The 24,775-nt window shown below is 45.0% G+C and overlaps 1 protein-coding gene and 1 long non-coding RNA gene across 3 annotated transcripts in view; one reads left to right on the forward strand and one right to left on the reverse strand.

Moving 5' to 3' along the window:
• The window catches only part of ABHD3 (abhydrolase domain containing 3, phospholipase), a 169,416-nt gene that overhangs the window by 38,311 nt on the left and 106,330 nt on the right, over positions 1-24,775 (reverse strand). For both annotated transcript variants that reach the window (XM_073631452.1, XM_073631451.1), the window contains exon 5: positions 4,533-4,645. In XM_073631452.1, the coding sequence (XP_073487553.1) occupies positions 4,533-4,645 (113 nt within the window). The remainder of the gene's footprint in view (positions 1-4,532; positions 4,646-24,775) is intronic.
• LOC141145106 (uncharacterized) lies at positions 1,830-7,334 on the forward strand. The gene is made up of 3 exons (XR_012244512.1): positions 1,830-1,998; positions 2,572-2,732; positions 4,794-7,334. It is a non-coding gene; the product is annotated as an uncharacterized lncRNA (long non-coding RNA).

Genomic DNA, 24,775 nt, shown 5'->3' on the forward strand with positions numbered 1-24,775 from the left:
TTCTGCTCCAGTTCTCCAGCACCCTGATCCTGCTTTATCCTACGTTTTGGAGGTTGACGCTTCAGAAGTAGCCACAGGGGCAGTCCTGTCACAACGTCAGGGTTCTAAAGCGTTACTCCACCCTGTTGCCTTTTCTTCACGCAAAATGAGTCAGTCGGGAAAGGAACTATGATGTTGGGGACCGAGAACTCCTGGCTATAAAGACAGCCCTAGAGGAGTGGAGGTATCTTTTGGAAGGAGCCGCACACCCTATTATGATTTTCACTGACCATAAAAATCTGCAATTTCTTCAAACAGCCAGACATCTAAGACCCCAACGGGCTCATTGGGCATTGCATCGGCCAGGGTCAAAGAATGGAATGCTCTATCATGTAGGTTTCCCGACACCCCAGAGGTAACAATACCCGACACAATTCTGCCAAGCCAGAACTTTTTGTTACTTCAACATGATTTAAGAGCATCAATTGAACAAGCCTCCGTCCAATGCACAAAATCAGTGGCTTACTCTCTAAAAAGTCAAGAAGGGTTCTTGCGGCACCAGGATATAATCTTTGTCCCTCAACAAACCATGTCACAGATTTTGAAGACCCTCCATGATCATCAACTTGCTGGGCGTTTTGGGGTTTGAAAGACAACAAAACTCATTCAGCGGTTCTTTTGGTGGTCCACCTTGAAATTGGATTGTAGGAGGTATGTGTGCCATCTGTCAGCGCAACAAGGGGTCCAACGCCAAGGCTTGGGGTTTGTTGAGGCCATCACCAGTCCCGGAGCAGCCATTGAAGAAAATTTTAATGGACTTTATAGTGGATTTTCCCCCCATTAGAAGGGTACACAGCTATTTTTGTAGTAGTGGATCGCCTGTCTAAAATGGCTCACTTCCTGCCTATCATAGGCACACCTTCAGCTATGGATACAGTAAATATCTTCATTAGAGAGGTACTCAGACTACATGGCCTTCCTGATAGCATTGTTTTGGATAGAGGGGTTCAGTTTACCTCAAGATTTTGGAGAAGTCTTTGCAGAGGTTTGGCAATAGATGTTTGCTTGTCCTTCGCCTATCATCCACAAAGTAATGGGCAAACAGAGAGAAGCAACCAAACTCTAGAACATTATCTAAGGTGCTTTTGTTAATTTTCCCAAAATGATTGGCTTTCCTTACTTCCATGTACTGAATTTGCATAAATAACTGTGCATGCAGCAACCAATCAGTCACCCTTTTGGGCAAACTATGGATTTCATCCTTCATTCCTGCCAAACACCATACCCAAAGCCTCAGTACCAGCAGTTCAGGATTGCATAACATTTATCCAGTTTGTCGGGCCATTCGAGGTCAAGAGGTAAGTTAATCCTGTGGCATTTAAACTGACACTGCCAACATTGTATCAGATTCATCTGGTGTTTCATTTCTTGGTGCTTAAACCAGTCATGCCAAGCCCTTTTCCTGGGAGAGATGACGTGCCACCCCCTCCAGTCACTGTGGATGATGAACCAGAATTTGAGGTAGACGCTATCCTGGACTGTTGGAAGAGAGGTAGGCAAAACCAATACCTTATTAAATGGAAAGGGTATTCAGCAGAGGAGAACTCTTGGGAACCAGCGGGTAACATACATGCCTCTAGACTACTACAGGAGTTCCGGGATAGACATCCTGAAAAATGGGCTAGTTTAGGCATCCGAAGGCTGCCCCTGGGGGGGGGGGCACTGTCAGGGAAATGGCCGAAGGACTGGCAATTCCGCCCAAGACAATCATGGCCACCATGGTGCACAGTGTGACTAATGTGGGTGGTATTTCTTCCTTGTAACCTGAACAGATCATATGACTTACTTCCTGGTCTATTTAAGCCTGCTGCTGGAGCTGCTCATTACTGGATTATCTTCAGCTTCTCCTTGATCCTGTGTTCCTGACGTCACCGCTATACACGGAAGTCCCGGACCACGGGCTGTTACTGAGAGCCGGCTGGCTTGTTTTTACTTTGCATACGATGCTTTTATATAAATGTAAGTGCAATACCTCCTATTATTCTTTGTAAAATAAATTCTTTATGGTTATACGGTATGGAAGCTCTTTATTACTCTTTTCTGGGAAACATCTGCTATAACTTTCCTGTATGAGCCATAAACTCATGTGAATACGCTGGGATCTTGGCTGCGTGCAAAGGCCCGGGCTGAGTATCAAGCCACAGGCGTGTATGATCTTCTATAAGCAGCGGTAAGCAGCAGTTTGTGTGGAGGTGGAAGGCAGACCTTTTTCTTTTATCACCATTCCTGGGTGTTTTGTGTGAAACTTGCACAGTGGAGAAGAACTATCATTCTGAATGGACTATCAATTATACACTATTTGATTAGTTTTTCACTTTAATGTTGGATTGAAATAAGGTTTTAGTACCATATTTGTAATTTCTTTAACCTACAGCGCGACTTAATATTTGGAAGTTGTTTATTGATGTGTGTGTCTTACAGAGAAGTCGCAGCTATTTATATTCACCATTTTTGCATTTCATCATTTATTTGGTGTCACTTATTGTTCCAGGATAGCGCAGTAATTATAAACTATATATACATCATTTGCAGAGTCTGAAAGACTACAAAGGAGAGTGTTTCAAACTCTAGCTGCTGCAGGAAGTGTCTGTGGAAGAGACAGAATCTATCAGCAGGATATACAGAGTGCCACATGATGCAAAGCCACAACTAAACACAGAATATCAGGAGATCTGCAGACAAGAGAAACAGAGGTATGATCTATGCTGGGATTGATCATTCCATTCAGTTCTAGTGAAAAGAAAGTTGGAATTCAGCTTTAAAGTGTTACCAAACCCAGGACCCTGCATTACTATATCTGGTCTCTCACAGTACACAGAACATGGAAATGCAATTATTTTATTGAATTTAAACTGCTAAATACCTTTTCTCATCAGCAGTATATAATAGTCTTGTGACTTCTATCGGTGTCCGCCTGAGCACTGGTTAAAGGAGAAGTCCAGCCTGAGCGGTTTAGGCTGGGCTTCTCCTATGGGTCACAGGAGTGCAATTTATTTTGCACTCCTGTGACCCGTTTTCAGCGAAGAGCGGTCTGAAGTCTGCTCTCCACTGACGTCACCAGGATCAGTCAAGGCAGCGCGTCATCCCGACTGGGGAAGTTTGGACCCGCCAGCTGCCTTAACTGATGGCAGTCTCAGCGTTTCAGCGAGCCGATGAGACGGCCGCTCCCCGCCCCTCCACAGCTCAGCGCTCCAATGAGCGTGGAGGAGCAGAGAAGAAGACCTGCTGACTGACAGTCAGCAGGTCTCCGCTCGGGGAGGTGAGAGAACCGAGCCATTGTTGATGCTCGGTGGCTCTGCAGAGACGCCAGGGGACAGCCGCAGCATCGGTAAGTATGATAATCCAAAAAAAAAACAAAAAAACATACTTCTCTTTTAAAGCTTGTAGGAGGAGTTTTTTCATTCTTCTCTGACTGTCCTATGAGGCTGCATGACTCCTGACCCTCTGTCTGGACAGTGCTGATTGGCCCAGTGCCGATCACACGCACCCTCCCAAAAAAAAAAAAAAAACAAACTTTCTAGCAATACACACCAAACTGAGCATATGCAGAGTGTCACCGAGGCTCTGTACTATAAGGAGATGGATTGGGGACTGCGGAAGAAGGGGAAGATCAGAGAAGACCTGATCAAACAGCCTTTTTACACAATGCGCAGGATTAACCCTTCAGGTTCCACAGTGAGTATAACAAGCATGTTTTACTGCATATACAGACTGATTTCACTGTTGTGGGTTTAGTAACACTTTAAAGGAAACAATTTCATATAGTGTATTTATGAGACCTTTTTTTTAATGCTGTCCATAGTCCTAAATATATGTTTACTGATTTTGGCTGAGGCTGTACTGTACTCAATAAGTTCTATAAGCCATGTTCCCATGTTAACTCTTAATAGTTCTTATAATTACATGTAACTATATTAATTTGCACTGTGGGTACATGTACTGAGGAGCACTGGGAATTAGGCTTGCTATGGGAATTAAGGTTTCCTAATAGAGACAACTGTATGGCTCATCTTTTATTTTGCCACTAGAGTATAAAGTGCAGACACTACCTGAAGCAAGCTAGTCTACTATTAAAGTTCTAGTGCAGTTTAAATGCTCATTGATATGGCTGAACAGTTACCTTTTATTCAAGCCAGGAACTCCACACATGCAAGCCCGGAACTATGAATGCAATGGAACAAAATCTCAACCACATAATTCCGTTATCATGCATCACTTAAATACAGCGGACGTACTTAAAAATGCATATATCCCAAGGGTTCCTGTATTAAATAGACATCCCAGTTTGCTAGCACCATAATGAGGGTGGAATTTTGTGAAATGGGTATTTCAGTGACTGACACCATTGGATAGGTGCATACGTATCCTGATTTTTGCTTACAGCATATTGGAAGGTATGAAATATATTATTGCAGAGTAGGTAAGATGCCTCTGAACATTTACAATATTCTGCTTTACTTTTTGCTGATAAAACTGAAGTTCAAATCTCTTACCCTCCCATGGAAACACCAGCTGCCGTCATTGGAGCATCGGGGTACATTGTGTGCACATGCTGAATGACCGTCTCCAAATCCTCAGTGTTGGCAGCACAATATGTCCTTGGTGTCTGCAAGGAGTAAACAAAGCAATATGAGATGGTGTAATGAACCTTGTACAATCACCATTTAAAATGACATTGTTTGTGTTTTATAGAACAGCCCCCCTGTACCTGTTATAAAGTAAAACTCTAACTTATTTTTTTCTTTTTTGTATAGGATGAGCCATTACCTGGCTATGTTTTATAATATGCGCATAAAGCCATTTTAGTAGGTGACAGTAAGTTGGCTTACATACATCACAACCAGGAATGAACACTGAGGCTCCTTCTATTCTCATCACTTCTCCATTCTCTTTCATTATACATTAGGCATACTTTATGCTTGGTGGGAAACAGCTGTGGTTATGTCTACAGCTGTTGTAAAGGACTGTCATGCTGATAAAGATGGAGAGAGGACATTTTTAGCACACAGGAAGAGGTCGTATCCAAAAAAGCCACAGAAACCATTGAGGAATGTGAAACAGGATGTGCAACTGTGTTTTTTAATTTGTATGTACATAGACAAATGTCTAACCTGATCATTGTTAGCAATGGGCCATGTTGCTATCTCAATCAGTCTGCCTAAGTAAAAATTCACCCAAAACTAAAGCCGCGTACACACGAGCGGAATGTCTGACAGAAAAAGTCAGACGGAAGCTTTTCATCGTCTATTCCGATCGTGTGTGTGCCTCATCGGACTTTTTCGAAAATTCTGACGGACCTAGAAATGGAACATGTTCTAAATATTTCCGACAGAACCAATTCCTATCGGGAAAACCGATCGTCTGTATGCTGTTCCAACGGACCAAAAACGACGCATGCTCTGAAGCAAGTACGAGACACAAGCTATTGGCTACTGGCTATTGAAATTCCTTTTTCTAGTCCCGTCGTAAGTGTTGTACGTCGGCGTTCTGGACGGTCGGACTACCGTGTGTAGACAAGACCGCTTGAATGGAATTCCGAAGAAAGAAAAAACACTGCTCTGAGAAGGTCAATCAGGAACCTCTCCTCCAAACTGGAAGCCTCAGGTGCCGGCAATGCTTGTAACGATAAATTGTGAGAAAAGTCCATAGCTATGATTAAGCACTAACTATAGTGTGAAACGCGTCAGCTTCCTTGTACTTCTTGCTGTGACATGTATTTTTGTTGTTTCTATCAATAAAGGCGATTATTATTTTGAGTGCGGCTGTCCAGGACTTTTCTCACAATTTATTGAATGGAATTCCGTCTGAGAAAATTTCGGAGTTTATTCTGACGGCAAAATCGGTCGTGTGTAAATGGCATAACTCTATTGCCATGTACAAACGATCGGAATTGCAGGGAATTGTGTGATGACAGACCGTTGGCCTAAAATCCGACCATAAGTACGCTCCATCAGACAATTCAGTCCAACTTTCCGCCAACAAATGTGGGATGGCAGGCTAGTAAATTTTCAGCAGACAACGGTCTGTTGTCAGATTTTCCTATCGTCTGTACACAAGTCCGGCATGCAAAAGTTGAAAGCACAAACACGCATCCTCGGAATCAATGCTCACCAAACACGACATTAGCAGAAGGTGCCCAAAGAGTGGCGCACAAGAGCTGAAATTCCTTGTAGTACGTCACTATGTTCGTATTTGTTGGCTGACAATTGTGTACCATTTGTATGCAAGACAAGTTCCTGGTACACGCCCTTTGGACAAAAGTCTGACGCTTTGTTGGCCAACAATTTGATCGTGTGTACCAGGCTTTAGGCTAAGTTCACACTATTGTGAACTGGATGCGGTTTTTCCCGACCGGCTCTCACACATCTCCGGAGCGGCTCCAAGCGAATTGTATAGAGGACCTGTTCGCCTTCTGGTCCAAATTTAGCCAAAAATTCGGACCAAAATTGGACCTGAAATGGTGAACAGGGACGCACCAAACCCCCTGCTGTGAGTCGCTCTGTACTGCGGTGTGAACCCAGCCTAAATCTACTTGCAGCCACATTCTAAAACAAATATATCTAGCCCTGTAAAGAAAAAAATCGCTATACATACCTTTTCTGAAGCCAGCCCAGTCTGGTCTCCAGCGGCAGATGCTGTGTGCAGGAGAGAACTGATGGATGGGAAATACCTGGGAGGTGACGTCACCCATGGAGTTACTATGGGGCTTCCGCTGTCAGCTGCCTCTCCTACACATGCCCACACAGTGAAGCCGCCGCTGCCCAGATAGCAAGCAATTGCGCTACAGGTTTGAAAATTAATTGCTAAGCTATTGCTAGACTTGCCAGACTTCACAAGTTTGTTGCACAATTGCAGCAAGTCCGCATTGCATGACTCCAGATCAATTTTCTTTGCAAACATTCTGCAAATCTGCTGCAATTTCTGGTTCAGTTATCTTGTGCAATAGTCATCCCACCACAGGGGTCACTGTGGCTTAATTTTCATGCTATAGACTTGCAGAGATCTTGCTTTAGACTTGAGGAGCTCTTGCTGTAGACTCACCACTGCAACTTTGCTCTTGCTAGAGACTTGCCATGCAAATTTGCTACAAATCGGAAAAGTGTTATCTAGAACTTGTGCTTCATGTGCTTTGCAAGTGTACAATTTGACATTGAAAATGTGCAGCGAGTTAACCGCTTGCTGACCAGCACACGGCGATGTACGTTGTCGGCACAATGGCAAGGCTGTGCAAATAGGTGTACCTGTGCGTCCCCTTTAAGACGCGGCATTGTGGGCGCACGTGCCGCGTACCCCGTGAGCGTGCCCGCGGGTCCCGCAGACTCACTGTCTGCCGGGGGCCCACGATTGTTACACGGAGCGGCAGAACGGGGAGATGCCTATGTATACAAGGCATTTCCCTGTTCTGCCTAGCAACATGACAGGGATCTACTGCTCCCTGTCATCGGGAACAGTGATCTCTGTTGTGTTGTAGTGACCCCATCCCCCCACAGTTAGAATCACTCCCTAGGACACACTTAACCCCCTTGAGTTTAACCCCTTCCCTGCCAGTGTCATTTACACAGTAATCAATGCATTTTTATAACAATGATCACTGTATAAATAGCAATGGTCCCAAAATAGTGTCGAAAGTTTCCGATGTGTCTGCCATAATGTCGCAGTCAAGATAAGAATTGCAGATCACCGCCATTACTAATAAAAAAATAATAATAAAAATGCCATAAATCTATCCCCTATTTTTTAGACCCTATAACGTTTGCGCAAACCAATCAATATACGCTTATTGCGATTTTTAATTTTTTTTTACCAAAAATATGTAGAATACATATCGGCCAAAACTGAGAAAGAAATTTAGTTTTTTTTTATATATTTTTGGGGGATATTTATTATAGCAAAAAGTAAAAAATATTGTTTTTTTTTCAAAATTGTCACTCTGCAGAGGTGATCAAATACCACCAAAAGAAAGGTCTATTTGTGGGAAAAAAAGGATGTCAATTTTGTTTGGGTGCAACATTGCATGACCGCGCAGTTGTCAGTCAAAGTGATGCAGTGCCGTATCGCAAAAAGTGTTCTGGTCAGGAAGGGGGTAAATTCTTCCGGGGCTGAAGTGGTTAACAGACTTACAATTCAACACTGCCGCAAAATTGTGACAAGTTATCCTTGCTATCTATGTGCTCTCCTCCAACGATCGCACTTGTCCTGACACCCCCCCCCCCCGCACAGCCATTCACTGGGAAGACCCATGTGATGTGGTTTCACCTCCCCAAGCTCTCTGAGCTCCTTATGCAGCTGAGAACAGAGGTTATGTGATCACTCTTAAAAAAGGGGGAAAAAAAGGTATTTATAATTTTTGTTTTAATATCCTTACACATATATGTGTGTGTGTATGTTTTGCCTTTCATTTCTGTATGGGTTGTTTTACAACATGAGGGTTTACAATCACTCCAAAACAAATGAATCTGGCAGCTCCAGGGTCCATTAGAAAATCTTTATTGCTACAGAATAGTCAGTATTAAAAAAAACTAACGCGTTTTGGCATATAGCCTTGATCAGAGGCTGTGATCAAGGCTATATGCCGAAACGAATTAGCTTTTTTTTTTTTTTTTTGGACCCTGGAGGGTACTGCTGGCTACATTTGTTTTGGAATGATTCACATAATGGATGGAGGCCATTTGAGCTAGAGTACCCAGTGAAGGATTCCATTCATTATTTATGAGGAGCTATCCCCAATGTGAGCACTGCATCTGTCATCCTCCAGGTCGTTTATGAACAAATTAAATAGGATTGGTCCCAGCACAGAACCCTGTGGGTCCCCACTACCCATCCCTGACCATTCCGAGTATTCCCCATTTATCACCAGCCTCTGAACTCGCTCCTTGTAGCCAGTTTTCAAGCCATGTACTCACCCTATTGTCCATGCCAACGGACCTTATTTTGTACAGTAAATGTTTAAGGGGAACTGTGTGAAAATGCTTTTTCAAAAAAAAAGTAAAAAACACCCCGTCTACAGGCCTTCCTTTATCTAGATGGCAACTCACCTCCTCATAGAATGTTAATAGATTGGTTTGGCAAGAATGATTCTTCATGAATCCATGCCGATTACTGCTAATGATACCGTTTTCATTACTAAAATCTTGTATATAGTCCCTTATCATCCCCTCCAAGAGCTTGCATACTATTGATGTTAGGCTAACTGGTCCGTAATTCCCAGGGATGTATTTTGGGCCTTTTTTAAATATTGATGCTACATTTTCTCCAATCCGCTGGTACCATGCCAGTCAGTAGACTGTCAGTAAAAATTACAATGGTCTGGCAATTACTTGACTGAGTTGCCTAAGTACCCTCGGTTGCAAGCCATCCGGTCCCGGTGATTTATTAATGTTAAGTTTCCCAAGTCTAATTCTGTCCTTTGTTAGCCATGAGGGAGCTTTCTGTGATGTGTCACGAGGATAAACACTGCAATTCTGGTTACTGAAGCCCCCCCGATTCCCTCGTGAAGACTGAGGAGAAGAATACATTCAATATCTTTGCCCTCTCCCCACCCTTTGTAACCAGATGTCCTTCTTCATTCTTTAAGGGGCCAATATGGTCTGTTCTCCCTTTTTTTACCGTTTACATACTTAAAGAATTTCTTGGGATTTTTGTTGCTCTCCTCCGCTATGTGTCTTTCGTGTTCTATCTTAGCTGCCCTAATTGCACCCTAAAGCACTGTACACACGATCAGATTTTCCGATGGGGAATGTTGGATGTCAGGCTGTTGGCGGAAAACCCAACCATGTGTATGCTCCATCGGACAACAGTTGTCGGACTTTCCGCCAACAAATGTTGGCTAGCATGTCTTCAAATTTTCCGCCAACAAATGTGTGTTGTCAGATTTTCCGATCGTGTGTACACAAGTCCGTCGGACAAAAGTCCAAAGTACAAATACGCATGCTCGGAAGCAGAAGCGGTCGGTCTTGTAAACTAGCGTTCGTAAGGGAGAATTAACATTCGTGACGTGGCAAATTATGCAATCTCCAAATGCAGCGCACAATTCTCTTCTTCGTTAATGGGATAATAATGAAGCTGCTTTGCTGGTGATACTGATTGCAAACAAATTTTCAAATGCTTTTTTTTCTAGTGATATCAAGAATAATATTATGTTTTTTTTTTTTTTTTAATTTGTGTAAGTTACTGCAACACCATTATCCCGTAGTTTATAAGATCAAAGATACAGCTATGTTGGTGTCCCTTGTCAATTTTACATTGTATTTTTTAAAATGTAACTGCCTACTCCCAAACTGTCATTTGAAGTAAAACACATAGCCAAGTATTATTCTACACAATTTTTTTATTGTGCATTAAAAAAAAAACAGACATGCTATCTCCTCACGTCTTCTCACATTATCTCCGATTCCACAACATGTCTGGTTGACAAACGGCCATTCAGAAATGAACTGAAAAGCTCGAAATGAAAAACGCAAAAAGAAAAGCGCGAATCAACACTCAAACTTCTACTAACACGAAATTAGCAGAGGGAGCCCAAAGGGTGCCGCTAATGAGCTGAAAAAGCACATAGTACGTCTAGTACGTCACTACATTTGTAATTGTTGGCCAACATATGTATGACTGTGTGTATTCAAGACAAGTTTGAGCCAACACCCTTCGGACAAAATTCCACGATTTTGTTGGTGGAAAGTCCGATCGTGTGTACAAGGTTTTATCCCAATTTATACCTTCTAGCAAGGTTCGTAGTTTAGGGAAGTTGGCTCTTTTGAAATTCAGTGTCTTTGTATTTCCCTTATGTTTCCTATTTGTGTGATTTATACTGAAGCCAATTGACCTGTGATCGCTGTTTCCTAAATTTCCCTGTATTTCCACATCCGTGATCAGGTCTGTATTGCTGATAATCAGTAGATCTAGTAACGCTTTATTTCTAGTTGGTGCATCTACCATCTGACCCATGAAATTGTCCTGCAAGACATTTAGGAACTGGCGAGCCCTAGACAAATGCGTGGTTCCCTCTGCCCAGTCTATGTCTGGATAATTAAAATCACCCCATTATGATAACACTTCCCATCCTTGCTGCTAATCCAAATTGTGATAGGAGATCTGTCTCCCCCTCCTCCCCCAAGTTAGGGGGCCTATAGCATACTCCCAGTAATATTTTCTTCTTAGCTTCATCCCTTTGGAGCTCTACCCATAAGGATTCCACCTCCTCCCTAGCTCCCTCAGTGATGTAATCTCTCACATTCACTTGTACATTATTCTTGATATATAGACAAACCCCTCCCCCTTTTTTACCCCCTCTATCCCTGCAGGAAAGGGTATACCCTTGAATGGTTGCCAGCTAATCATGAGAGCTGTTGAACCAGGTCTCTGAAATTCCCACAAAATCCAAATCCTCCTCGTACAACAGTATCTCTAGTTCACCCATCTTGTCCGCCAGGGTCCTGGCATTTGTGAACATGACACTTGGCTTAGACCAGTCGCATACTATCCTCCTTTTGGGTGTTCCGAGATTGCAACCAGGACTTGTTAATATACTTACCTGACAGTGGCTCTTTACCAGAAGATTGGCTGTGTCCAATCACAGCCGATCACAAATGTAAACAAAGACCCGTAACTCACTGCTTTGGCTTCTTCTCCTCACATGCAGATCCTGCTAACAGTGAGTTACCGATCTAACTGCATTTCTGCTGTATACAACACACCCTGGAATAAAAAGCACCTGTCACATCGCCCATCTGCCCATCAGCAGTGTTACTGTCGCCCATCAGTGCACCTGTCGCAAATCAGCAGTGTACCTGTCACCCATCAGCAGAGTACTTGTTGCTCATCAGTGCCAATCAGTGCACCCATCATCCATCAGCAGTGTACCTGTCGTCCATCAGCAGTGTACCTGTCGCCAATTAGTGTCCATCAGCAGTGTACTTGTCACACATCGCCCACTAGTGAAGCCATCAGCAGTGTGCCCATCACCAGAGTACCCATCACACAGCCACCATCAGCAGTGTAACTGTCCTACAGCCGCCCATTAGCAGAGTGCCCGTCCTAGAGCCGCCCAACAGCAGAGTACCCATCACACAGCCTCCCGTATCTGTCACACAGTCTCCCATCAGCAGAGTACCCGTCACACAGTCTCCCATCAGCAGAGTACCCGTCACACAGCCTCCCATTAGCAGAGTACCCATCACACAGCCTCCCATCAGCAGAGTACCCATCACACAGTCTCCCATCAGCAGAGTACCCGCCATACAGTCTCCCATCAGCAGAGTACTCATCACACAGCCTCCCATCAGCAGAGTACCCATCACACAGCCTCCCATCAGCAGAGTACCCGTCACACAGCCTCCCATCAGCAGAGTACCCGTCACACAGCCTCCCATCAGCAGAGTACCCGTCACACAGCCTCCCATAAGCAGAGTACCCGTCACACAGCCTCCCATCAGCAGAGTGCCCGCCACACAGCCACCCATCAGCAGAGTGCCCGCCACACAGCCACCCATCAGCAGAGTACCCATCCTACAGCCGCCCATCAGCAGAGTACCCATTGTACAGCCGCCCATCAGCAGAGTACCCGTCCCACAGTTGCCCATCAGCAGAGTACCCGTCCTACAGCCACCCATCAGCAGAGTACCCATCACACAGCCTCCCATTAGCAGAGTATCCATCACACAGCCACCATCAGCAGTCTACCTGTCCCAGTGCCACCAGAGCCAGCCATGTTCAGAAAGTTTTACACTAGTGAGGAGCTGTTTTAAATCCTCAGTAGGACTGATAAGAGCAGTGGGGATCTCTCACCGTCTGATTCTGATTTGGTGTACGTACCCATCGAAAGTGGTGGATCAGTCACTGAATCTGTGGAGGAAGGGACCCCTCCTAAAAGGATAAGGCGCACTGAAAACCTGGCAGCCATCAGCAGCGCCATAGACCCCAATAGTCAATCGGCAAACACCAACGGCACTAGACCTCAGTACGAAAGACCCAGTAACAGCACTGGAATATCACACCAGACCCCAAGAATTAGGGCCCACACAACTCTCCTAGACACACAGGCGAACCCATTATGGCTGCCCTCCAACTTGGGACCTGCACGTATCCTTTTCACCGCACAGGGAGGTATGCAGGCTAACACTAAAAAATTTTTTTTTTTAATGTATTTTTGCCAGTTTGACAGTTTACTTCAGTTTAATGTAGACCAGACTAACCTATTTGCCCAACAATATATTGCAAACAACCCCAATTAATTCTTTGTGAATGAATCCGTCCATTTGAATGAGACGTCTCACAGTGGAGGAGTTCAAGTATTTTTGGGCCTCACCATTAACATGGGCCTTACATAAAAAAAAAAATTAGGACATGCTTATTGGTCCACCAACCCCATCCATCACATGCCCATTTATTCTTCTGTAATGCCCAAGTCACACTATGAAATGATCATGAGCTTTCTCCATTTCAGTGACAATACCCAGTGCCCTCCCCGAGATCATCCTAACTATGACAAACTATACACAACTGGTACACTTATTCATTTTTTTTCTCAAAGGTTTGCTGAACTTTATCGCCCTGACCAAAACAACTGTGTGAAGGAGTCCCTTATCCACTTCACTGACCGACTGGGAATCAAGCAATACATTCCCAGCAAAAGGGCCGGATATGGATTAAAGCTCTACAAGCTTTGAGAAAGAGCCATGGGATATTTGTATGCATTCCGCATGTAAGGCAAAGATTCCCAGTTCCAGCCCCCCCGAGTGCCCAACAGTGGTGGCTGGTGCTCAAAATTTTTTGGGGCGGGGCGCAAACCAACTGAAAAATACTGAAAATGCAGTCACTGTGCCCCATCAAAGGCAGCCACTGTGCCCCATCAAATGCAGCTACTGTGCCCATCATATGCAGCCATTGTGTCCCATCAAATGCAGCCACTGTGCCCCATCAAATGCAGCCACTGTGCCCCATCAAATGCAGCCACTGTGCCCATCAATTGCAGCCACTGTGCCCATCAATTGCAGCACAATTGCAGCCACTGTGCCCATCAATTGCAGCCACTGTGCCCATCAAATGCAGCCTCACTGTGACCCCCCCCGCCCACTCGCTGTCTGACGGGTACTTACCCCATCTTGGTGGCGGGTCAGGCAGCGGGTGACGGCTGCAAGCTGTGAGACAGGCAGCGGGTCAAGCAACGGCTCCTGTGTTCTCCATGCTTCCCATGTGTCTCTTCTTCCCTTTTGCTAGGCGTCCAATAGAATCGCCTGTGCCTTCAGCCATGCTATGCATGAATCTATCCATTCTACATATAGGGGTGTGGCGTGATAGAGGGTGCCTGTGCTGCCCAACCTACATTGGCACTTGACATCGACCTGGCATTTCCACTTTTCAAAATATTTCCTATAATTTCTATACAAGTCTGACCTTTTTCTGCAACCGTACCTCCAGGAAACCTTGGCCTGCGGTACCACCCGAACGAATAGGAAGAATTTCCCACAAAGTTTAGTGACCACAAGGCTACAAAGGGGGGGGACCACAAGGCTACAAAGGGGGGGAATCAGCAAGTCTGAGGAACGACGAAGTGTTGGCTGTAAAGTGGAAGGATAAGAGATGTGTACGTCCTGTCCACCATCCACAATGACACCTCGGTGGAAATTTCCCATCCAAAAGCCTGCGTGCATCCAAGATTATAATCTCTATACAGGGGATGGATTTCAAAGATCGATAGCCCTATTTAGGAACAGGAAGGTCCGGTTTCTGGTACAAAAAAAAAAGTTGCAATTCACATTATTTATTTTGCCATTTATAATGCATATGTCACCTACCACAAATCGAGTGAAAACCCCATCACCTTCCTCAAATTTATAGAAGAAACCGTCACGTCCCTTATCTACCAGCAAGCAAGGGGACCCCCCCCCCCCAAAAACATTTGCTCTGATTCTGTGAGCAGACTTCATGAGTGCCATTTCCCTGAGAGCATTTAATCAACAGAAGCATGCTGAAGACACCAAAAAAGATGTTGGGTATGCAGCAGAGGGGGAGTTAGAAGAGACATCAGTTTTCATTGTCCCCAAAGTCCCTCCCAACCAGGCCTATGCATTGGAGACTGCTTTCGACGTTATCATGAGTCCCTAAAAAATTATCCCTGCCATTTCTCCGTTTCTAGTATCTGCTGATCATTTGCCTGCTGCCTCCACTGACCTTAACTGACCTTGGCCTGTGTATCGACTATGCCTCTACCTGCCATCATTATTGTTTATCAACCACGTTTCTGCCTTCCACCTGAACTGACCCTAGCCTATTTATCGACTATGCCTCTGCCTGCCATCTGGATTGTTTACCAACCATGTTTCTACCTTCTACCTGCACTGACCTTGGCCTGTTAATCGACCATGTTTTTTGCCTGCCGCTTGGACTGGTCTTTTGCACTGCTACTGTAGTAGTGGGATTCCAGATAACACAGAGGTCTCACATACACTATATTACCAAAAGTATTGGGACACCTGCCTTTAAATGCACATGAACTTTAATGGCATCCCAGTCTTAGTCCGTAGGGTTCAATATTGAATTGGCCCACCCTTTGCAGCTATAACAGCTTCAACTCCTCTGGGAAGGCTGTCCACAAGGTTTAGGAGTGTGTCTGTAAGAATGTTTGACCATTCTTTCAGAAGCGCATTTGTGAGGTCAGACTCTGATGTTGGACGAGAAGGCCTGGCTCGCAGTCTCCACTATAATTCATCCCAAAGGCGTTCTATCGGGCCAGCCGACAAAAATGTGACAGGTTGTCAGAAAGTTAGATGTGTGATTTATGCCCCTAGAACGCCTGAAGGTGTGTCAGAAACCATGAACCAGACCGAGACAGAAGTACAGGTAAAGGTAAATAGAGTAAGCGTAGTCAAAGCATAGCCAGAGTCCAGTAACCGGATCAGGTAGTCAGCCAAGCCAGGGTTCAGTAACCAGATCGGTTAATCAGCCAAGCCAGGGTTCAGTAACCAGATCGGGTAATCAGCCAAGCCAGGGTTCAGTAACCAGATCGGGTAATCAGCCAGGCCAGAAGTCAGGGATCCAAGTAGAGGAACAGCAAGCAGGATAAGAAGCCAGAAGGGATGTCAGCAAAGCCAGTTTTTAAACAGGAATGCAGGAGATGGTTTCCTGTGATGTGACCAAGGCGAAGGCAGGAATGAAGTGAGCTGGAGATCTTTAAGTAGGCGGGACTGACGAGCAGATCCACAACAGCTGGTTAACTGTGGAGAGAAATGAGAGCTGGCAATTAGCCCACAGCTGAGCGACCAGCTCAGAGAAGGAAGGGCTGAGCCAGCCCTGACAAGGTGCTACTTTAATGTTGGGCCTCTCTATATGGCTAGGCTGTGAAAGTCTCACACATGAGGTATCCCCACATAATCAAAAATAGCAGAATGTGTTTTGGGGTGTAATTGCAAGTATGCCTATGTCGTGAAATAGACAGAAATAACTTGTTAATATGACAATTTTGTGTAAAAAAAAAAAAAAAAATCACCATGCCTCTTACTAAATAACTTGGACTGTCTACATTCCAAAAAGGTAATTTGAAGGGTATTTGTACTTTTCTGGCATGTTAGAGCCTCAGGAAATGAGATAGGCAGTCAGTGCATCAGGATTGATCAATTTTCAATAATACATACCATAGTTTGTAGACTCTATAACTGTCACACAGAATACATAATATACACTGATTTGGGTTACTTTTACCAAAGAAATGTAGCAGCATAAATTTTGGCCTAAATTTTTATGAAGAAAATGTCCTTCTATGCAAAATTGTATAATAGAAACAAAAAAAAAACAGTTTTGTCAAAATTTTCGGTCTTTTTGTGCTTATATCGCACAAAAAAAACCTGTGGTGATTAAATCCCACCAAAAAAAGCACTATCTGTCTAAAAAAAGATTTTGCTCGGGTACAGTGTTGCATGACTGAGTAATTGTCATTCAAGGTGTGAGAGCACTGAAAGCTGAAAATTGGCCTGGGCAGGAAGGGGGTAAAAGTGTTCATTATTGAAGTGATTAATTAATGATTTAGACCCGTGATATCTCCCCTGCAGTCCACTAAAGCTAATGCAGTGCGGATCACATTTCATTAGATTTTTTTCTTGGCTGCTGTGACAGTGGAAACCAGAAGTAATTAAATTATTGTTGCTTAATTCCTAAATCCTTAGTTCTTACAAGCTAGTATAGATCAGTGAATGGACATTCACTGGTCTCTCTCACCTCTACTCAGGGACAGCCACCATGCGGATCCTGGGTCCGGCATGTAGATAGCGGAGCCTGGGAAACATGGCAGTTGGGGCAGCGGAGGGGTTTGGGGTAATGTACTGGGGATTCATTAAAACAATCAGGCAGCTGTACAAATGTTCCACTTCCACCTGAATTCCAACAGTCTGCTTGTCATATTTTTTCAAGTGGATGTAAAACCTTTTGCTGCCACTGATGTACGACATAAGTTTGTGGTAGTAAATGAGTTAAAATATTAAAATAAAAAAAAAAAAACAAAAAAAAAAAACAGATTAGGCTTCAATATTTATGGATTACAGAGCCAATCACTGTCTTTAGATCTCTTCTATGCTGCTTACTTTTCTTGCATAGCCTTCCTGTTTACTGTATGAAGTCACCAGCGCATGCGCATATTGACCTCTGTTTACGGCACACTTCTCGTGCCATTAGTCCCTGTGATAACATGCCGTGCCTTGATCATGTCCTCTGCGGCATCGCTCCATAACCCAATGAGAGGAGGAGAGATTGACTGCATTGAATACAGACATTGTACTCACTGAGCATGTGTGAGACCAACAGGGAGAAACAGAAAGGGCAGAAGCCCAAAGCGCTGCGGACACGGAAGACAGTAATCAACATGGCGCTGGCTTCGGACGGAGAGGAACAAATTCTAAACGGCACCAAACACAAGAGATTTCCCAAGTGGTCACCAACTGGGCACAATGTATTAGAGACCTTGAACATACTGACTGCATTAATAAGGAGCGCTGGAGGGGCAGAGTTTACTACCGCTTCAAGTAGGGGATGTGTATTGATTATTTTTTGGAGAATAAGGATACTACTTAGCGTTACTTCTATTGTCTTTATATTGCGGCTTTCCAATTCTTAGATGTGATGGCTGCATTCATTTCCTTTTTTAGGCTCCCCTTCTTCGGTTTTCATCTAGTGATCCAGACAGCAAATCTGTTGTTTTTCAAAAGAACAACCTCTCCAGCAAAATGTATCAGTTACAGAGATGAGACAAACCGTTTAATACTAGCAGGGGTGCTTACAATGAACAGCCTTTATTTATGTAAAACCTTTATTTCATCTCCCCCCCCCCCCCAAAAAAAAAAACTGTTTGCTGTAACTGTTTATAAAGTATTGGCTGGAGTTTGGCTTCAGTTTGTTAGTGCATCTAAATCTGCTAGTACATCTAGCACTCCCTTTACCCAAACATGACAATGTTGCTGTCCAAAGGTGTGTTGCTCCTTCATCCAGAGTGTCGGCACTCTAATACAGGAGGTGTGTTACTGTCCAGATCACCAGACGAAAAGAGATAAAAAGACTAAAAAAAAAAAAAAAAAAAAAGGAAAAACGAATGCAGCCACCTCATCTAATGATTGTTATGCAGCAATATATTATATTTTTCGTTTTGGGTTTATTACCACTTTACGTTTCAATTTACTAAGTGAAGTAACTCATAACAAGCAATCAGAACTCAATCAGCTGAGGTCTGGTAATTGTATGCAGTTAATACAAGTAATGACAACCTTCAGTATACTAATTTAATTTTTTTTACACATTTCTTTCGCAACATATTTCCTATTATTTATATGGAGGCCAAGCTGTTCAGCACAAATAACAGAGGATGAGACAAACTTAGGCTCCATGTACACTAGCAGCTCCTAAATGTAAGTTTAGGAGCTTTTGGGGTTTTTTTGCCAAAGCTCCTAAACTCAACTCCATAAAAAAGTCTGTGTCCATGTACACATAGGCTTTTAGGATCGTTTAGGAGCTGCTGCAGTTAGGGGAGGTTCAACCCCCCTCAACCTCCCTCTCCTGAACGCAGAAAAATCGCATTCAGGATAGGAACGTTTTGACCTCTGGCCGCAAAGTGCACAAAATTGCAGTAAAATCGTGGCGTGATTGGACACATTTTATTCAGAGGCATACCAAAAAAAAAAAAAAAGTTTCCCAAAAGTTTTTTTTTTCTGCCTATGTGCATGTGGCCTAACTCTGGCACAGATGCTTTAGGCTCGGTTCACACTGGGGCGACTTGGGATCCGACTTGTACGTCCTCAAGTCGCCCCAAGTCGCTCCAGAAATAGTTTCAATGGGAGTTAACGCTAGCGTCTTAATAGACACTACTGAAGTCGCTCCGACTTCAGAGCGTACTCCCTGTACTACTTTGATCCGACTTTGATCCGACTTCAGCCTATTGACTATCATTGAAGTCGGATCGCCGTCTCGCATGATCCGACTTCAGCATGCGACTTGTGCTCAAATGATCTTGAGGGGAACTCCGCGCCAAATTTTAAATAAAAATCCGGCATGGGTTCCCCCTCCAGGGGCATGCCAGGCCCTTGGGTCTGGTATGGACCTTGAGGAGAACCCCCTACGCCGAAAAAAACGGCGTGGGGGGTCCCCCCCAATCCATACCAGACCCTTATCCGAGCACGCAGCCCGGCCGGACAGGAATGGGGGTGGGGACGAGCGAGCGCTCCCCCCCCCTCCTGAACCGTACCAGGCCGCATGCCCTCAACATGGGGGGTTTGGTGCCTTGGGGGAGGGGGGCGCGCTGCGGCCCCCCCCACCCCAAAGCACCTTGTCCCCATGTTGATGAGGACAAGGGCCTCTTCCCGACAACCCTGGCCGTTGGTTGTCGGGGTCTGCGGGCGGGGGGCTTATCGGAATCTGGGAGCCCCCTTTAATAAGGGGGCCCCCAGATCCCGGCCCCCCACCCTATGTGAATAGGTATGGGGTACATGGTACCCCTACCCATTCACCTAGGGAAAAAAGCGTCAATAAAAAACACAGTACACAGGTATTTAAAATAATTTATTAGGCAGCTCCGGGATCTTCTTCCGACTCCGGGGGTCTCTCCGGCGTCTTCTCCCGGTGTCCGCATCTTCTGCCGGCTCCACCGCTATCTTCTGGCGCTCTTTTGCCAGCGGTGGTCCGGACCTCTGGATCATCTTCTTCCCTCTTCTCTTCCAGAGATGTTGACACGACGCTCTCCCCAGCCAGAATGGTTTCTGTGCGCTCTGCAAGGGACTTATATAGGCGGTGACCCCGCCCCCTTATGCCGTCACAGTCCCTGGGCATGCTGGGTCTGTGACGTTTTAGGAGGCGTGGTCACCGGGTGATGACCACGCCCCCTTATGACGGCACAGCCCCAGCATGCCCTGGGACAGTGACCTCATAAGGGGGCGGGGTCACCGCCTATATAAGTCCGTTGCGGAGCATTCAGAGACCATTCCAGCTGGAGAGAGCGTCGTGTCAACATCTCTGGAAGAAAAGAAGAAGGCAGAAGTCCGGACCATCGCTAGCAATTGAGCTGCAGAAGATAGCGGAGGAGCCGGCAGAAGATGCGGACACCGGGAGGAGACGGCGGAGAGACCCCCGAAGTCGGAAGAGGACCCCCGAAGTCGGAAGAAGATCCCGGAGCTGCCTAATAAATTATTTTAAAAAACCTGTGTACTGTTTGTTTTATTGACGCTTTTTTCCCCTAGGTGAATGGGTAGGGGTACCATGTACCCCATACTCATTCACATAGGGTGGGGGGCCGGGATCTGGGGGCCCCCTTATTAAAGGGGGCTCCCAGATTCCGATAAGCCCCCCGCCCGCAGACCCCGACAACCAACGGCCAGGGTTGTCGGGAAGAGGCCCTTGTCCTCATCAACATGGGGACAAGGTGCTTTGGGGTGGGGGGGCCGCAGCGCGCCCCCCTCCCCCAAGGCACCAACCCCCCCATGTTGAGGGCATGCGGCCTGGTACGGTTCAGGAGGGGGGGGGGGCGCTCGCTCGTCCCCACCCCCATTCCTGTCCGGCCGGGCTGCGTGCTCGGATAAGGGTCTGGTATGGATTGGGGGGACCCCCACGCCGTCCTTTCGGCGTAGGGGGGTTCCCCTCAAGATCCATACCGGACCCAAGGGCCTGGTATGCCCCTGGGGGGGGAACCCATGCCGGATTTTTATTTAAAATTTGGCGCGGAGTTCCCCCTAAAGATTCATACCAAACACAGTGGCTGGGATCCAAGTCGGATCCCCGTTCATTGAAAGTCGGATCCACAAGTCGTGTTGAAGTCGGGTTGAAGTCGCGTTGCAAAGTCGCGTTGAAGTCGTGTTGCCCCTGTGTGAATCGAGGCTAACAATAGTCACAATTTACAAAATTACTCAAATCTTTTTTTTTTCCTTTAATTACTTGTCCTGCACCCCTAGTGTTATAGTTTATTTCAACGCTTGCCACTTTCACTGGACAGCTTGTTACGCATATAATTGTGCATATCATTTAAATAAAGCGTCAAAAACAAAAAATAACATACTGAATACTAACATTATCAGTATTCAAAAAAGTTTGTGCACCTGTCTCCCTAACTTGCACCTGCAAGCACCAAAGTGATAAACTCTTCAAAGAAACAATAAATAAAATGTGTTGTACTTATATCACAATATATAAAAATATGTGTATAAATAAATCGACTGCGTCTATATTTCCGACAATATGCTTATGAATTTAAATAGCGTGTATATACTGTATATAGCCATGAATTAATATGTGTTTGTTAATCAAAATAAACAGCAAAACATCAAACAACATAGATTAGTTAAAAATGTCCATCACTGATAATCCATCAATTTGATTGCAATGCTTCCAAAACATGCAAGGAAAAGTGTGTTCTCCCAAAGATAAGGACCTCCACCAAATCCCAAAGGGTGTCCGCTAACCTTAATTGTTGACCCTCATCACAAACAACACTTTTAGGACCAAGATGGCAACAAAGTTATTCAAAGCCGGAGAGATTCTCAGCCCAGCTAAACTACCATACAATAGATGATTGGTTTGATAAAGGGGCGGATCCCTAAAACATGTAACCACACCCCCTTCACGTCACCACGCCATCCTCGTGGTCTTCCTTACCTACCAACCCTTTCCGAGCGGACTGACAGATCCAGGATGTCGATGCACTGCAGGGCAGTCGGCGTCCCTGCTTGTTGGTCAGACTACAGCTCAGATTAGTTTCCACCTCACCAGTATACACCGCCATCACACCTCCCGAGGCAGCCCCACGACCTGCGAATCCTCAGCGGTCACCCCCAGCCTACACCATCTGAGTAGCCTGACAGCTCCAGCCACAGCCCCCTCACTCCCCGTCCAGTCTGATACTTCATCCAGATCTACGGTTACCCCCCATCTGCCTCTACCGCCACTCACCACTCAAGTCTCGATCCCCAGCTGCTTCCAATGTCCCGAGCAGCCTGACACTCCATCCATAGCTGCTGACACACACAGCTGGACTACCTGCAAGCCGCTGACATCGACCTGAACAGCCGGACCTCCCACCTGCAGGCTTCACATCACCACACAACAGGCATCTGCATTCCACCCATACTAGCCACCCTTCTCAGAGCCTGAGCAAGATGTACTACCCTCCACACAGTCTACACCCTCCTTACTCCCAAAAGTGAATTTTATCCATCTTTTTATCATCTTAATTTCACTCTGTGTTTTTATCTCTCTACCTGAACTTCAGAAGGCTGGCGCCCTCTTCCTCCACGTGCATAAACTACCATACACTGCTGAGTCTCCAGCAGTCAAAGCTTCTCCCATGACAGCCTCTTTCCGTGCACCTGATGACGTCACGATTGGAGAAACATGTTGGGCAGAGCCTGGGAGAACTGGCTGTTTACTAAGTGGGGGTAAACTCTGCTCTTGGCAATGAGCAGCTTATCTTCATTGCAGCACTGCTGACTTTCTGTACAAAGTGATTCTGTCTGCAACACTATGTGGGTGCATTTTTAATTTTCATTTAATAAATAGCAAATGGAGTAGAGTTAGAGTTTTTTTTCTTTCATCATACTTACCTAGATCGATGCAGCATTGGTCCAATGCTACATCTGTCCCCTGCCTGCTCTGCTGATCACCCCATTCTCTGTGCTCCATGACCTGAGTGCTGATGACTGTCAGTCATAGCTGTCTGCTCAACCCCCCACCCCACGCGTTTACTGGAGCGCTAGGTTGTGGAGGGGGCGAAAGTGGCTGGCCCAGGCTATCAGCGGCTTGCTGAGAGGCTGAGCCAGGTGCTGGTCCAGGCTCCTGGGTGGATCCCAGCAGACAGCAGGCTTCAGCTGACAGTGGGCTGAAGACCTCTGCTGCTTGGAGAAATTTTGTTGCCATCTGGGTCCCAAGAGTGCTCTTAAGAGCATTTGATCTTTGTGATCAGAGTCAACTACTAAGGATATTGAAAACAGCAAAAACCCAGCAGACTTTTAAGACACCGACACACAAATATGTAAAAAAAATATTATTGTACACGACTAAAATGTAAAAATGATAACATTAAAGCACATTCACATAGGCCATCAAATGACTAGAACTCATCCAGAGGGTATGTCACACTCCCAGGATACAATACCATATACTTATATATATCCAATCTATTAAATACTAGAGGACAATATGTATAGCATATCAACTGGGTATTTATACATAAACAAACATTAGCATAACATATATCAGGACCAATCCATGCAACATATACGAGGTGTGACAATTTAAATCCCAGAATGCCTGTGGCATAGCACTATGGTCACACAGCCATTCGCAGCTGAACATGTTCTGACATGTTCTAACTTACTCGCCTGGGTCACAGACCAGCTGACTCAGTTTTTACGTAGTAGTAGAAGAAACAACAAGTGTATGTTGCACTGTTGGTGGAAAATGAGTGACAGAAACCTGGAGCAGCAGATTAACATCAGCTTTTGTGTGAAAATTGGCAAAAGTGAGAATGAAACTTGCTCTGTTACAACAGGCTTATGGTAAACATTTCATGACGAAATCAAATGTTTTTGAATGGCATAGGTGGTTTAAGGAGGGGTGGGAAGATGTCCACAATGAACTAAGAAATGGGCAGCCAAAAACACAAAGGACAGATGCGAACCCTTGTATGCTCATGTTGGTTTTTTTTTTTTTATCACAAGGGGATAGTTCTCTACGAATTCATAGAACATGGTACAACAATCAACCAACATTATTAATGGGGTATTCTGAAAATGTTACACGAATCTGTTCAGAGGAAAAGACTGGAACTCTAGCCTGATAAGTGTTATCTCCACCAAGACAATGCTCCTGCACAAACTTTTTTTTTTTTTCTTAACAGTCCATTCCAGGAATTAAATTGTCACATCTCGTATAACCATGCAGGAGATCCCACTTTAGAGTTGTGCATATTGATTTTAGTAAGCATGCTGAAACATTACAGATCACTGTCATCAAATAGTCTACCCAGTGAGTGCCAAGGCCTTCCAGCTGGATCAAGGGAAGGGAGGGCATGTTAGGGGTGAAAAGACCACCATTCATATATAAAGCAATTATATCTGGGTATCTGGCCTAAAAGCAAAAACTATAATCACACATAAATATAGATGGATCCATCTAGGAACCCCTCTCACAGTGTCAGAACCCGACATGAACCTGCAACCTCTGTTGTCTCTGGCAGTGTCTCTTCTTGCTGAGCCATCTGAGATGCTGCACAGATTCCTGGACA

Source organism: Aquarana catesbeiana, linkage group LG05, assembly GCF_042186555.1.
Source record: "Aquarana catesbeiana isolate 2022-GZ linkage group LG05, ASM4218655v1, whole genome shotgun sequence".
Classification (NCBI taxonomy): Eukaryota; Metazoa; Chordata; class Amphibia; order Anura; family Ranidae; genus Aquarana; species Aquarana catesbeiana.